We start from the raw sequence: 12,271 nt of genomic DNA, 5'->3' as shown, positions 1-12,271 counted from the left end.
TTCAAAAGGGGCTTCGGTCTCCCCACAGCAACCCACTGCCATTGCTCCACCCTACCCCGCGTGCATTCCCCCAGACAGGCCACCTCAGCATCTGCCCTAAATTCAGCTGAAGGTCCCTGAGCGCCATTCCCAGATCCCTGGCTGACAAGGAGCTGCAGGTCCGCCCCTCGCGAGGGGCTGCTGGTTCCCAGCCATCGGATTGGCGTCCGTAGCTTTTATTTGGAATCAGGAATCACCTTTTTGGCAAAGACAGAGCAAGCCCTGGAACGCATCTCGCGATGTGGCCAAGGGCCCCAGCTTGCTTCCTATCCCAGATAAAAAAACACTTTGGCTGGGAAATCTGCTAAAAGCAGCCGCTGGCCAGTTGGGCTGCCCAGGCCGGCAGTGGGGGGCCTTCCTTTGTCCTGACCGGCCGCCTCCCGCCCTCTTCCCCCGTGCAGGAGAAACGCATTGCCTCCTTGGACGCGGCCAACGCCCGGCTCATGAGCGCCCTCACGCAGCTGAAAGAGAGGTACAGCACGCAAACCCGCAATGGGATTTCCCCCACAAACCCGACCAAATTGCAGATCACCGAAAGCGGTGAGTTCCGAAACAGCAGCAGTTGCTAACCCGGGGGGACGGCTGCTGCAGGCGCGCGAGCGAGCGAGCGAGAGGAGAACCCAGCCAGCCACCTGGTGGGGGGCTTGGCACTCCCCCGGTCCACCTCCTCCAGTGGGGAAAAGTGAAGCGGACCCAGAGCCCTCCTTGCCAGTGGCCTGCGGCCCGCGGATGGAGCTAAGAGCCACCGAAGCGCACAAGCCTCCGACCAAGCAAGAGCAAAGCCACTTGTCCAAAGGAAACGCTTCAGCACCCAGAAAGCCAGGCCACTTCCAGGAACGCCGGGAGACTCTCTAAAAGCCGGCCGAACCTCCGACGCTCCCAGCGTCTGCTGCACCGGTACTCCCAGATTGGTCGTACCTTCCTGTACTTCCGCCACTTTGCAAGTTGTCCTGCTTGGCTCCACGTCCCACCAAGCATGCCTTGGGCGCATGGGGCCTCGTCCTCCCTCCTCCGGGGCCACCCTCGGTGTGGCGGCACAGGCTCCACCGCTCGGCAGAGTGAGTCTCTGCTTTCAATACCCAGAGAGGTCTAGATGTGTCTCTGCGTGAGTCCCTGAAGCACGACGGCTAGTCAGAAAACCTCAGCCCCCGGCTGAAAGTTCAAACGAAGATGAAAGATTTTCCTATCTTGGCAAAGATGTCAGAGTTAACTTGGGGTGTTCCCTGTGTATTTGGGGGTCTCTTTCTGGCCTCCCCAAACGTCAACTTGGTTGATCAGCACGGATTCCCTCCTCCAGCTGTTAGGTGCTCACGGATCCTTTCCATCCAATTCCGCCCCTTGGGCTGGTGAAGAGGCCAAATATAGAGGGGAGACAGCAGGCGGTAGAATTGCTTTGGTGCAGGGGGAGTCGAGGCAGGTGACCTTAAATCTGAGGGACGATTTTGCCACGCCGTATTCTGCTGACGCAGCAAGCTAGTTCAGCAGCAGAGGCCCCGTTTTGACAACAGGTTGTCTTTAGGCTGGCCAGACCAAAAAAATGCCGAGAAGGAGGTGAAGGCTGCGGAAGACCCCCATCCCCACCCCCATCTCCAAAGACACAGCATGGGGCGAAAGCTTCTGAGGACCTGACGTGCCAGGGAAGGATGGTCAGTTGGAAGCCGTAGCCTCTGGCCAGGAGGCTGTTTCCCTGTGCAGAACAATAGTAATGCAACAGGAAGTTTCCTGTTACTAAATTAAACTCTTAAGCACACGAAACAAATTCACACAGGGCACAGTGCAATAGAGTGTAGGGGGATACCAGTGCGGCCAAATCCTCAGCAGGGGGTGGGGGTGGCTGTTGGACGAGCAAGGGGAATTGCCCCCGGGTCGCAAAAGGAAGGAAGGAACCAAGCGCTTTGCCAGCCTTGTCCACCCTGGGGCCTTCGGGGGTGTTTGGGCAGCAGCTCCCCCCTCAACTTCCTGGCACCACAGGATCTGCTGTCCCACAGACGGGGGAGGACCCCAGCTTGGAAAGGCGGCCCTTCTAGAAAGCTGCTAATGAATGGGGCTTCCGCTTGTCAGGCGGGGTGGTGGGGCTAACTGGCCTGGGAGGGGGGTTACGGACGCCGAGTCACCAGCCTGTGTGGCAGCTCCGTTCCTCCAGCGATGCGTGTGGCGGGACCCTGTGCGATTGCTGCCAGAGCGCTAGACGAGGACCAGAAGAGGAAAAATAACGATGAAATAAAAGCCTCCCTGGCATATAAAGATCGGTAACTCCCTTTCTCTTTTCTTTCACAGTCTGCGTTAGGAATAAAACAGTCAAATGCCCAAAGCAGACCACTTTCTGGAGTGCTATCCTCTTTTAATGGGGTGTGGGTGCTGCGTGGGAAGCTTACCACCTCGAAGGCCTCACACAAGGGAATAACCGAGCGAGGACCCAGCCTCTGGAAAGCGCCGCCCCCTCCCCTAATCTGAGTCGCGGGGCAGCCCAGGCCAGGAGTTGCCGTTCCGCTCTGGACCTGCCGGGCTGCAACCCGCCGGTGGGTCCGTGGCGCGTCTTTGCAAAAGTGGTCCATTGCGCGACGGGGGGTGCGTGAGGCGTGTAGGAAAGCGGCCCGGCCCGCCTCCACAGAGGACGCCGTAGCCACCGAGGGAGGCGAAAGAAGCCAGACGCCCGTGGCTCCAAAGCGCTTGTCCTCTGCCGTCCAGCTCCTGGCCACAGTGATGGCTGCATGCAGACTGCCCCCGGCCCCCTTCCCCAGGATGATCCCGGGAGACGGGGCTTCGAGTTTAACACTGACAACACCACCCCCCACCACCACCGCAGCCCCGTGACCCCACCCGGGACTGAATGTTCTCAGACAATCGTGCTGCTTTTCTGCACCTCTCTCGCTCTCTGGGACAAAGGAACCGATGGCGTAAAAATCAGTTGCAGCTGCAGATACCTCCCAATATTTGCCCCTCTCCCCCAGTTTACCAGCCAGTCATCTGTAGGGCAGGTGCCCAACTGCCTGTTGCCAAGGAGGATGCGTGCCAAATGGGGAGTAGATTTCCTATGGCGTGGCGCCCAGGGAGGGTCTTGGATACCCAGGGCGAAGCAGCAGGTGACCGAGCACTTTTCCTTGCCAGCCACCCCAAGGAGTCATGGGGAGTTGGGGGGCAGCCCTCTTGCCACCCCAGAGCCACAGCTGTTGACTGGCAGGGAGTCCTTGCCTGTCACGCAGGCACACCGGTCCTCTGTTTGCACGGGGGATCGATTTGAAACCCTTCCCACCCAGCCATAGCTTAAGTCAGCAGGAACGTTCCAACGGGGAAGGGGCACCGCTCCGTCCCTGGTCCCAGTGGAGACCTTCCATGGTGCTGGGAACGTTGGTCTTTTGCCAAATGCCATTTCACAAGTGCTGGAACCCTCAGTCCAAGAAACCTGACTCTCGCCTGGCCGACCGGCGGCCCAAGATGACGGGGCGGAGCTGCTGTGCCAGCCCAGGTTCTGTCCAGCCTCTCGGGGCTTGGCGAGGTTGCCTTGACCCTTTTCCCTGGTGCCTCATTCCATCCCCCCTCGAGCCTGCGTGGGTGGGAGGGCACGCCCAAGGTCCGTTCTCCAAATCGTTTACGCCAAACTTGCGGAAAGGGAGAGGGCTCTGCCCCTGTTGGGCCCTCTGGGGTGTAACCCGTTTTCTCTGTTCTTGAACCTTCTGCCATATGAACTTGTTACGATCTGTAAGATTTTTTTACAACTTATCATTATAATACACTGATCTTTATGCCTAGAAGTTGTACAGGTTCTCTTTGTAAAATGGAGAAAGATGTTTTCAAGTATCAAACATAATGTGCCATTTTTTTCACCCGACCGTACAAAAGCAGCTGCCTTGGCCAGGGCAGCTCAACATAGTGTTACTGCCATACGGGGAGAAACAGGGCTGAATCTGCCAAAATGCAAGCTTTAAAACTCCAAATATTGGTGGTTCCAGTTGGTCAAGTCCAGATCCTATTGGGGGTTTTTTTTGGAAGTTAGCTTTGTTCTACTACTAAATTCTGGGGGGAAAAAAAAAGCTTTGACACCGAAAAGGCAAAGATTTTTTTCCAATAGAGGCCTCACTCCCAATTTTACACTCAGGCCAAGCCAGCTCAGAGGGAACAGCAGTGAGTTCCAAATGGCAGAGCAGCAGACCCTATAGGGCAGCCACCCCATGGCTGTATCCCAGAATGCAAAGGAACGAGTGGCCCACAGTCACCCCAAATGCATGTCTTGTCCTCTGGACTGAGACAAATGGGTGAAAATCAGTTGTGGAGCTGAATGCACCTTGGAAAGACTCCTGCCCCCTGGGCAAGTCCCCCCAATTCAGGAGCTCAAGCAGGAGAAGTCAACCAATGCACAGAAATTAAAATGCCACGGCTTATTTGAACCCTCAGCCAGGGCGGTCTTCATCTGATCTAACCGAGGTGTACCGCTCCACCGTGGATGTCTTTTCGTTTGTGCAGGGAGAGGATCTTGCCCCAATTTTCCCCTCCATTGGAACCCTTGTTGGGTTGAAATCTGTGGCAGTATCTGGCTGGAGAGGGAGAGCTGACTTGACTCCAGAGCAAAGCAGCCCCAGAGGTCCCCATGGCATCAGGATGTAGAAGGCGGGTGAAGGAAAAGCACCTTGTGCTCTTCCGGCCCTTGTTCTGCACAACATGGCCGCTGTCCGCACCTCCAAATGACTCCATGACGGTCTGCGTGGCTTTGGCATTTGGGTCTTGAGGGACCATCCAGGGCCTCTGACCCAGGGGGCGGCCCCTATCCAGAAGGTGGGAGTTAAAAGGCCGGAGTGCTTCACAAAAAAACACAGGGGGAGTGAGTGGCAACGGTCTGTTTGGGAAGGACAATGATTTTTCAGCAAAGAGGACTCCCTGAGTTCGGTCTGTGGTTTGATGCCCCATATGGGAAAACCATCTCCGTGCTGTGATCGGCGCGGGGTTTCCATTCCATTTTCCCTCCTCGACAGCACTGTGTCTTAACATATACCTCTCTCGCGCACACAAGCGTTCCGTGTACCTGTCGGCCAGCCGTTGCTCCCTGTTGAAACAGTCTCAATGTTTTATATCCTCTTATAAAAGAAATCAAGCAAAAAAAAAAATAGTAAAATAATTTTTGTAAGTATGTTTAATAATAATAATAATAATAATAATAATAATAATAATAATAATAATAATAATAATATGAAGTCAAGCGGCAGGACGTGCTGAGTCTTCTTTGGTTCTGTTCCCTACGCTATGTAATAATGTACAGAGACTGTAGTTCGTGTCCAGAGAAAAGAACCATGATGTGACTGTGCAATTTATGTACATTTGCAATTAGAAAAATATTAAAGATTTATTTAGCTATTTTATTCAAGTTTTCCGTGTAGGATACCTGTTTGCTTGGAAAGCTGGTTGTCGGGGGGGAGGGCTGGTGCCGAGTCGAGTCCGCCTTTGATCCGCTGCGCCCCGAAGTTCAGGGGGGAATTGGCCCACCCACCCACCGGCTCCAGCAACCGAACGCAAGCACAGGAGGAGGGGAAGAAATGGGGAGTGACAGAGATGAAGGGGGCCAGGTAAGAACAAGGAACACCGTTTGCACCAACGCCTTCCACTGCACCCTCCGTGCTATTCACACCTTGCAGACCACCTCGGCTTCCACCATGTCCTGCCACAGCTTCAGACAAGGACCGTCTTCTCTTTTGGTGACCTCGGCGACTCCACGCAACTGGACGCCCTCGCCTTCCTCTCAACAATTTGATCTGCATTCATTTGGGACCATTCAGTCTTGACCTGGTGTCGTCCTGTTTCCTGACACGCAGGCTCTTCCCTACGGCCACTTTTGCCCTTTTCAGCCAACATTCCTTGCCACAGACCACACGCTCTCCTCCGCTTCCTACCGGCATTTGCCCATCTTAACATTTCTCCATCGCTCTCCCCATCGTTGGCAAACATTTCACTAAGGCACACCATTCACCCACTTGTACTAGCGTCTCGCCATCTGTGGACAAACTGCAATCGTTCACTCTATTTTCCCTGTCAAAACTCAATTACCTTGGCCTCAGATACATCAATTTTCAGGCCCGTACTCCTCGCTGCTTCATACCGTCTTAACATTTGCTGCAAATCACTCTGTTTTTCAGCCAAGAAACGGCAACACCTGCATATAAATGCACACGGACATTCACATCCAGCCAACCCAGTTCTAGATCCGCCCGAGCGTTCCTTAGGTATTTATCTCTAGATTTAACAGCCAGCGGAATGTCACACGTCCTCATCTTCCTGCCTGCTCCACACCGACACAATCTCTAAGCCTTCCCCTTTTGCCACACGTGCTTTGCCTCCACCTTATACCACTCCTTGCATTCAGCGACTAACCTTCAACTCTGTCCTTGTGCAAGACTTGCCAGAGCTCACTTTACCTTTTAAAAACCCAATTAACGTGCTAAAGAGGTTCACGTTCCTACACTTCTTAATGGCCTGCAGAATAGCAAAAAGCCAGTCTGCAGACTCCCTCCCTGCCTGGAATAAAGCCGCATCACACTTCCAAATGTTGCAGATTCTCCCTTCTCACACCCTTTCAACCTGACACCTTTCCAGGCACGCTTAACAAATTAATCCTCCTGTAGGTGTTGCATGCATTTCTGTTAACTTTCCCTTCACACAGGAAACAATAAGAGCATTCTTCCGGTTGTCAGGCCCATAGGCAAAACACATCCACCTTTTAACATTTCTGCAGCTGTATCATCCACTCCTGCAGCCTTGCCATTTTTCAACAGTCTCGGTATTTATGACGGCCTTTCGGTCATTTTTTTCTTGGACAGTAACGTCTATGGCTTTCCTTTCAGTTCTTCTTCAGTGTATCACTATCAATCACAGCTTTCCTCAGTGCTGTTTCATTCCGAAACATTCAATCATGTTTATATTCAATTCTGTTCACTGTGCTGGAGGCGCCTTCACTCCCTTCCAAAATAACTTTTTATTTCCATCAAAATCACTCTGCATTTTCTCTGCTCTTCATCTCCAATCTTCCTTGCGCTCTTCAGCTACTTTCTGTGCAGCTTTATACATTTCTCTAATCCCACATTGGTGCAGCCATTACATGTTTACTCACCCACAGCCTCTTTCACTTCATCATCCCACCAAGCCTCCCTTTTCATACATCCCACTTCCGTCTCACTCCATAAAACGTATTTTTCCTTTTTTTCCAAGCAGCTTCCACAGCCTCTTTCCTTACCCACACTGCTCATTTAGTTTGTCGAGAGGTTAATCTGCCTACTCTTTTTCTTTTTTTCATGCATGATTTACATTTCTTTTCCTACAATTACTCTCCTTTCACTCTGGTTTCTTTCGTGTTTCTTCCATTTTTCTCAAGATCTATTCTCAATGCAGAAAACTGACCTGTCCCATATTCAGAACCTCTCATCACTCATATATCTGTCCCTTTCTCTTTTCACCATAAATGGTCAATTCAATCATGCTTTTAGCTTTATATATTCCTGTATATATGAACAGACCTGTTTAACCTCAGATTCGAAACATTTTTTTTTTTCTAAACTGACAGCAAACAGTCTCCATCTTCATCCACGCTCAGGTCTCCCAAAAGCCCAGTTACTTTTTCTATCTCATCTCATTGTCATCCATCCATCCATCCAACGTCACCTAACAGAAAATTTAGAGTAGTTTACTAGCCTTAGTCACATCTGAGTCACGCCTAGCATTTCCTGCTAATGATAAGGATAACCCTGGACAGTTTGGGCACAATGTGCACACTCACACAACTGTTTCCAAGCTAAGATCTTGAGACTACCTTGCATGCCCACATACTGTCCCCCACATCTTACCAACTTGGAGGTACATGCAATGTACTGATGGGGAATTTGCTCATCAAATCATTTCAGCCACCCAGGCCCAGTCATTCTCCACGGGGGAGCTCCTCTTCTCCAGCCAGCACTCACAGAGTCCTGGTCTACGACCAGCCCCAGATGGCCTTTGCCAGCGAGGCCCCAGACCTTGGGCATATGGTGCCACTGGGCTCCTGCCCTGCCTGTTGGCTTCTTGGGATCTTGGCAACTTCTTTCTGGCACCCCTCCAAGGAGCTAATTATTGTGCTGTTAATGAGGCACAGGTGCTAATTTGTCCCAGCCTTTAGCAAGCCTATTCCAAGGCTGCAGACACCCCCTTTCAGAAGGGCAAAGAAAGTGGGGCAGGAGCTGGGCAGATGGGGAAGAAAGGAGGAGAGGGTGCCACGGATGGGCACCAGGTCCTTCACTGGCTGCAAAGCTGGCCTAAGACCTCCAGGGTGGACAGCTGTGGGCAGCCACAGGGGTACAGCCAAGCCAGTGGGGAGCCTGACATTCACCCCTCTGCTTGTAGAGTTTCTTCCTGGTGGTAAACCAGTGAAACTGGCAACCTGATACCCCAGCATGGACTGCTACTCCATTTCCTTTTAGCTGCTCTTCCCCTTTTCACAGCCCTCCGCTGCTGTCCGCCCCACTCAGCCTTCAGTGGATGGCAGATGTTGGGTGGGATATCCCTGAAAGGGTTTTTTAAAAACCCAGGCCAGCCTTGTAAGGTTTTAGCCCCACAACCAGCATCACATGCAGCCTAAAATGGACATGGCAGTAAATATTGCATTGGGCAGCTTCTGAGAGGCACCGTTCCCCTTTTTCTTTTCTCCTCCCCCCATCACTCAACCTGGTCCATGTCAGCACGGACCCCTTTGCTGTGCGATGGTGCCTTGGTGGTGGTGGGGCGCTACAGAAGAAACATGGTTGCTATGATTACACTCGTAAGAGCTGCTAAAATATGGTGTGACCAGGACCCACTCCCCAATTTGCACTCCAGGGCTGCACCACTCGGCTCACCCGCGTTGGGAGAACTAACTGGCCCTTCCACAGCAAATCAAGTGACTGCTTCTAAATGCACATCTAGGGCAGGAAATCAGTGTCTGCAAATGGTGCCCTCTTTGGGTTGATGCGCTTTTTAAATCCTTTTCCACTGGGTTGAGCCTAGCTGGCAAAATCTAGCAAACAGAGGAATTTGGGGAAGGAAAGAAGAACTCAGCACCCCTAGGATTCGCCCTGAAACGTCTCTCCAGAAAAGGTTGCCCACTTTCTTTTAATGGCTTCTCCTGGAAGGGCTTGGTTACAGCTTCATCAGCACAAGGGGGCTGGAAATAAAACCAGCTCCCAGCTTTTGACAGCTCTCCAGGAGCTGAGGCTGAGCGGCTGTGCACCTTTCCCAGCACGCTTGCCAAGGTAGCTGCAGAGAATGAGAAATGGAACTTGAGATTGCAAATCAGGGATGGGGAGGAGAGCCAGAGACGCCACCCTAGCTTGGAAGTGTTCCTGTGATTCTGGACCACTTGGGGCGGCCTTAGGGTGTGCCCTTTGCAACAGCAACAGTGCCTCTGCCCATGTGCAGAGTGAATTTCACTTCCCTTTTCTGTTTCTAAACACTGCATGTCTCTCCTTTTCAAAACTAAGTCAATTCAAGACCAAGATTTTAAAAGCTTCCATCTCTCTTCCACCAAGCACAGGCCAGGGTTGGATTCCCAAACTGAGCTGAAATCCCTCCTGGTGAATTTAGCCCAATTAAGAACAGTTCCCAATTAAAACTTAGTCAGTAAAGCCCAGTCATGCAGCCAGATTTAATTTTGAAGAATGCACAAAGCTTCCAGACACAGAACTGCGCTGCCTTCCACCCGTAGCCTCTTTTGCTCCGAAATTGTCAAGAAGCAAATAATAGTAAGAATCCCATTCTTTTGCTAAGATAAAGCAGACATTTGAACCCGGAGCAAAAATAATGCCCTGCTCCGTTTCGAGGTAAAGTAATACTAACCCGAATCCCCTTCTTAAAGTTTGCTGTAATTTTGAGTGCTTCTACACTGAGTTTCTTTGTTTACATGGCAGGCATCCCAAGCAGAATGCAGTTGCATGTCGCCGAACCGTCGGATGCTCAACACCGTTGCACGCGGACGGTCGCTTTCGACCTCGCTGCCAGCGCGTCCTAAATCCTGAAACCGCACACCATCGATAAGCCGATATTCACCGGATATTTAAGGGAGCCCTTTGGAATTATGCAGCAATAGGTGTCACAGAAGAGAATCTGGAGGAGCGAGTGAATTTTGGGCTTTCCCACTTAACCTGAAGGAGGTGGAGTCGGAAGGACACGCTTTCTGCCTGGGACACGCGGAACCGGGCGGAGGACAGAGCGGAGGGGCGGCCGCCGCCGCCGCCGCCGCCGCATCCGATCCCCCCGCCCCGCCGCCCCCAGTCCCAGCCAAGACCCCCTCCCGACCTTCCCGAGGGCCGCAGCACCAGCCTCCGGGCCGCTTTCTCCCGCGAGCAGAGGCCGAAGGCGGCCCCCCGCCACCGCCCGGCCCGGGGCGCTCTCCGCGCTGACCCTCGGCCGCAGGGGACCCGGCGCGGCGCCTCCGCTCCATCCCGCGCCCGCCTCGGGTGCAGCGATCCGCGCCTCCTCCCCTCGGCTCGGCTCGGCCGCGACAGAGCGCCCCCCCCCGCCACTTCCCCGGCGGTGCCTATTAGCTACCTGATCTAATTACTGTAATTGCCAATACAGATTATCCGCCCGACTCCGCACAAACGCCTGCTGATTCCCTGCCTGGCGCGCTTCCCCGCCAAGGAGGGTCTCCCCGCTCCCCGAGCGACAGCGGGGCCTCCCGCCCTGCCATTCACAGTTGCCCGACAAGCAGAAATCCAACCGGTGAAGCAAGGGAGGGGGCGGTGGACTTCCGCCGTTGGGATCTTTGCAAACCATGCTGCTGTTGAATTCACCCGGATGGAGCCGGGAATAGAACTGCGCGTTTCTCTCTTTTCCAGAAGGGCCACTGTGAAACAAAACCACCTACGCAGCTTACCGTGTACCGTTTCATCCGCCTTAAAAACTGCATGTCAGAAGACAGATGTGACCAACATCCTACATGACACATGGCTTGCCTCTACATCTAAAGAGGCCCGTTTTAAAATGAATGACACCTTATGCGTAGTTCTACTTATTTTTATCTCTAAACCCCTGAAACAAACCAATATATCAAATACCCCGGAGCTAATATACAGAATCACCATTTGCACAAATGAAAGATGTCTACTTTGAGGGAGGAAATGGCTAAACTAATTAAATCCCTGTTTTTAAAAACATCTTATCACTTTTTACTTTTTTATGCTAAAAATTCTCTAAGAGGTCTCTCAAAAATGCCTCGAAATCATTGTTTTTCCTAATGATTAATAAAGCCCTAGGAAAAAGATTGGAACATAATAGTTAGAAGTCACTAGAAAGCTTCATTTGAGAAAGAACAGTTATTTCTAATGTTAGTAACTTTTTAAAAAAATCAAACAAATGTACCTGGCGGAACAGAATAATAAGGTTGGGGCAAAAATATTCTCGTGGTGAACACTTCAGGGAAAAAAAGAGAGAGGAGGAGGAAAAACCTGCAATCTGCAAGAATCAAATCAATGGGAAATATTGAATACCTTCATTTAATCCCTTGGGAGTTAAGTTGTTTAGTGACAATATCCATTTTATTTCTTTTCTTAATACAAGTGTTTCATTATTACCTTTTATTCTATAGCACAAAAACACCCGTTTTTAACAAAAGCTGCCTGAACTCTGCAGTTCCTTCAGCACCGGGTGAGGGCTTTGCTCTGGGCTTCAAAGTGCTGGTTGCCTTGTTTTGTTTTTAAGCCGAGGGTAGCCTTTTGCAAGCCAAACAAACAAACAAACATATAAATAAATATATAAAAATAAAAATAAAATAAACAAAACAAATGGGCTTATAAATCAGGACACATAAGCGGACCAGGCATTTTGCTTCTGCTTGTTATGGAAAAGGAGTTAGGTGCCATCCCCACATGGTTCTCCCCATTACTGGAACTCCCGCTCAATGCAGTCGCCCCCACCCCCATAACCTCCTAGGTTTGTTTTTCATCTCTGTGATTTTGTCAGCCCTCCCTGCTCACCTCCTTCCAGTTTTAAAGGCTGACCACCTCTGGTTTTGCGGTCTTAATAAAAGCCCATTTTGGAAGAAGCCTTTTGTGCTCGGGAGGAATGCTCGGCCCAGCCTGGCGCCACCGAGGACTCACAGCCTGCAGAGGCAGCCCCAAACTGAGATCCCAAGGGACCCATGTTTGCGGGGAGGGGGCGCGTGCTCCGAGCCAACCCACAAGGGAGCAGAGGGACCACGGGGCTCTGGAGCCATCAGACACAGAAGGGGAGCTCTGCTTGCAACACA

General features: G+C 51.8%; 2 protein-coding genes across 9 annotated transcripts in view; one reads left to right on the top strand and one right to left on the bottom strand.

Moving 5' to 3' along the window:
• DAB2IP (DAB2 interacting protein) overlaps window positions 1-2,354 on the top strand; it is an 85,065-nt gene extending 82,711 nt beyond the window's left edge. For all 8 annotated transcript variants that reach the window (XM_063316555.1, XM_063316550.1, XM_063316548.1 and 5 more), the window contains one exon: window positions 441-2,354. In XM_063316555.1, the coding sequence (XP_063172625.1) occupies window positions 441-608 (168 nt within the window). In that variant the 3' untranslated portion in view covers window positions 609-2,354. The remainder of the gene's footprint in view (window positions 1-440) is intronic.
• PDCL (phosducin like) overlaps window positions 1-12,271 on the bottom strand; it is a 242,491-nt gene that overhangs the window by 96,162 nt on the left and 134,058 nt on the right. The gene's annotated exons all lie outside the window — the stretch shown is intronic.

The sequence above is a fragment of the Candoia aspera genome, chromosome 16, assembly GCF_035149785.1.
Source record: "Candoia aspera isolate rCanAsp1 chromosome 16, rCanAsp1.hap2, whole genome shotgun sequence".
Lineage (NCBI taxonomy): Eukaryota > Metazoa > Chordata > Lepidosauria > Squamata > Boidae > Candoia > Candoia aspera.
The sequence above is the reverse complement of the archived record's forward strand: the minus strand, read 5'-3'. Positions and strand labels throughout refer to the sequence as shown.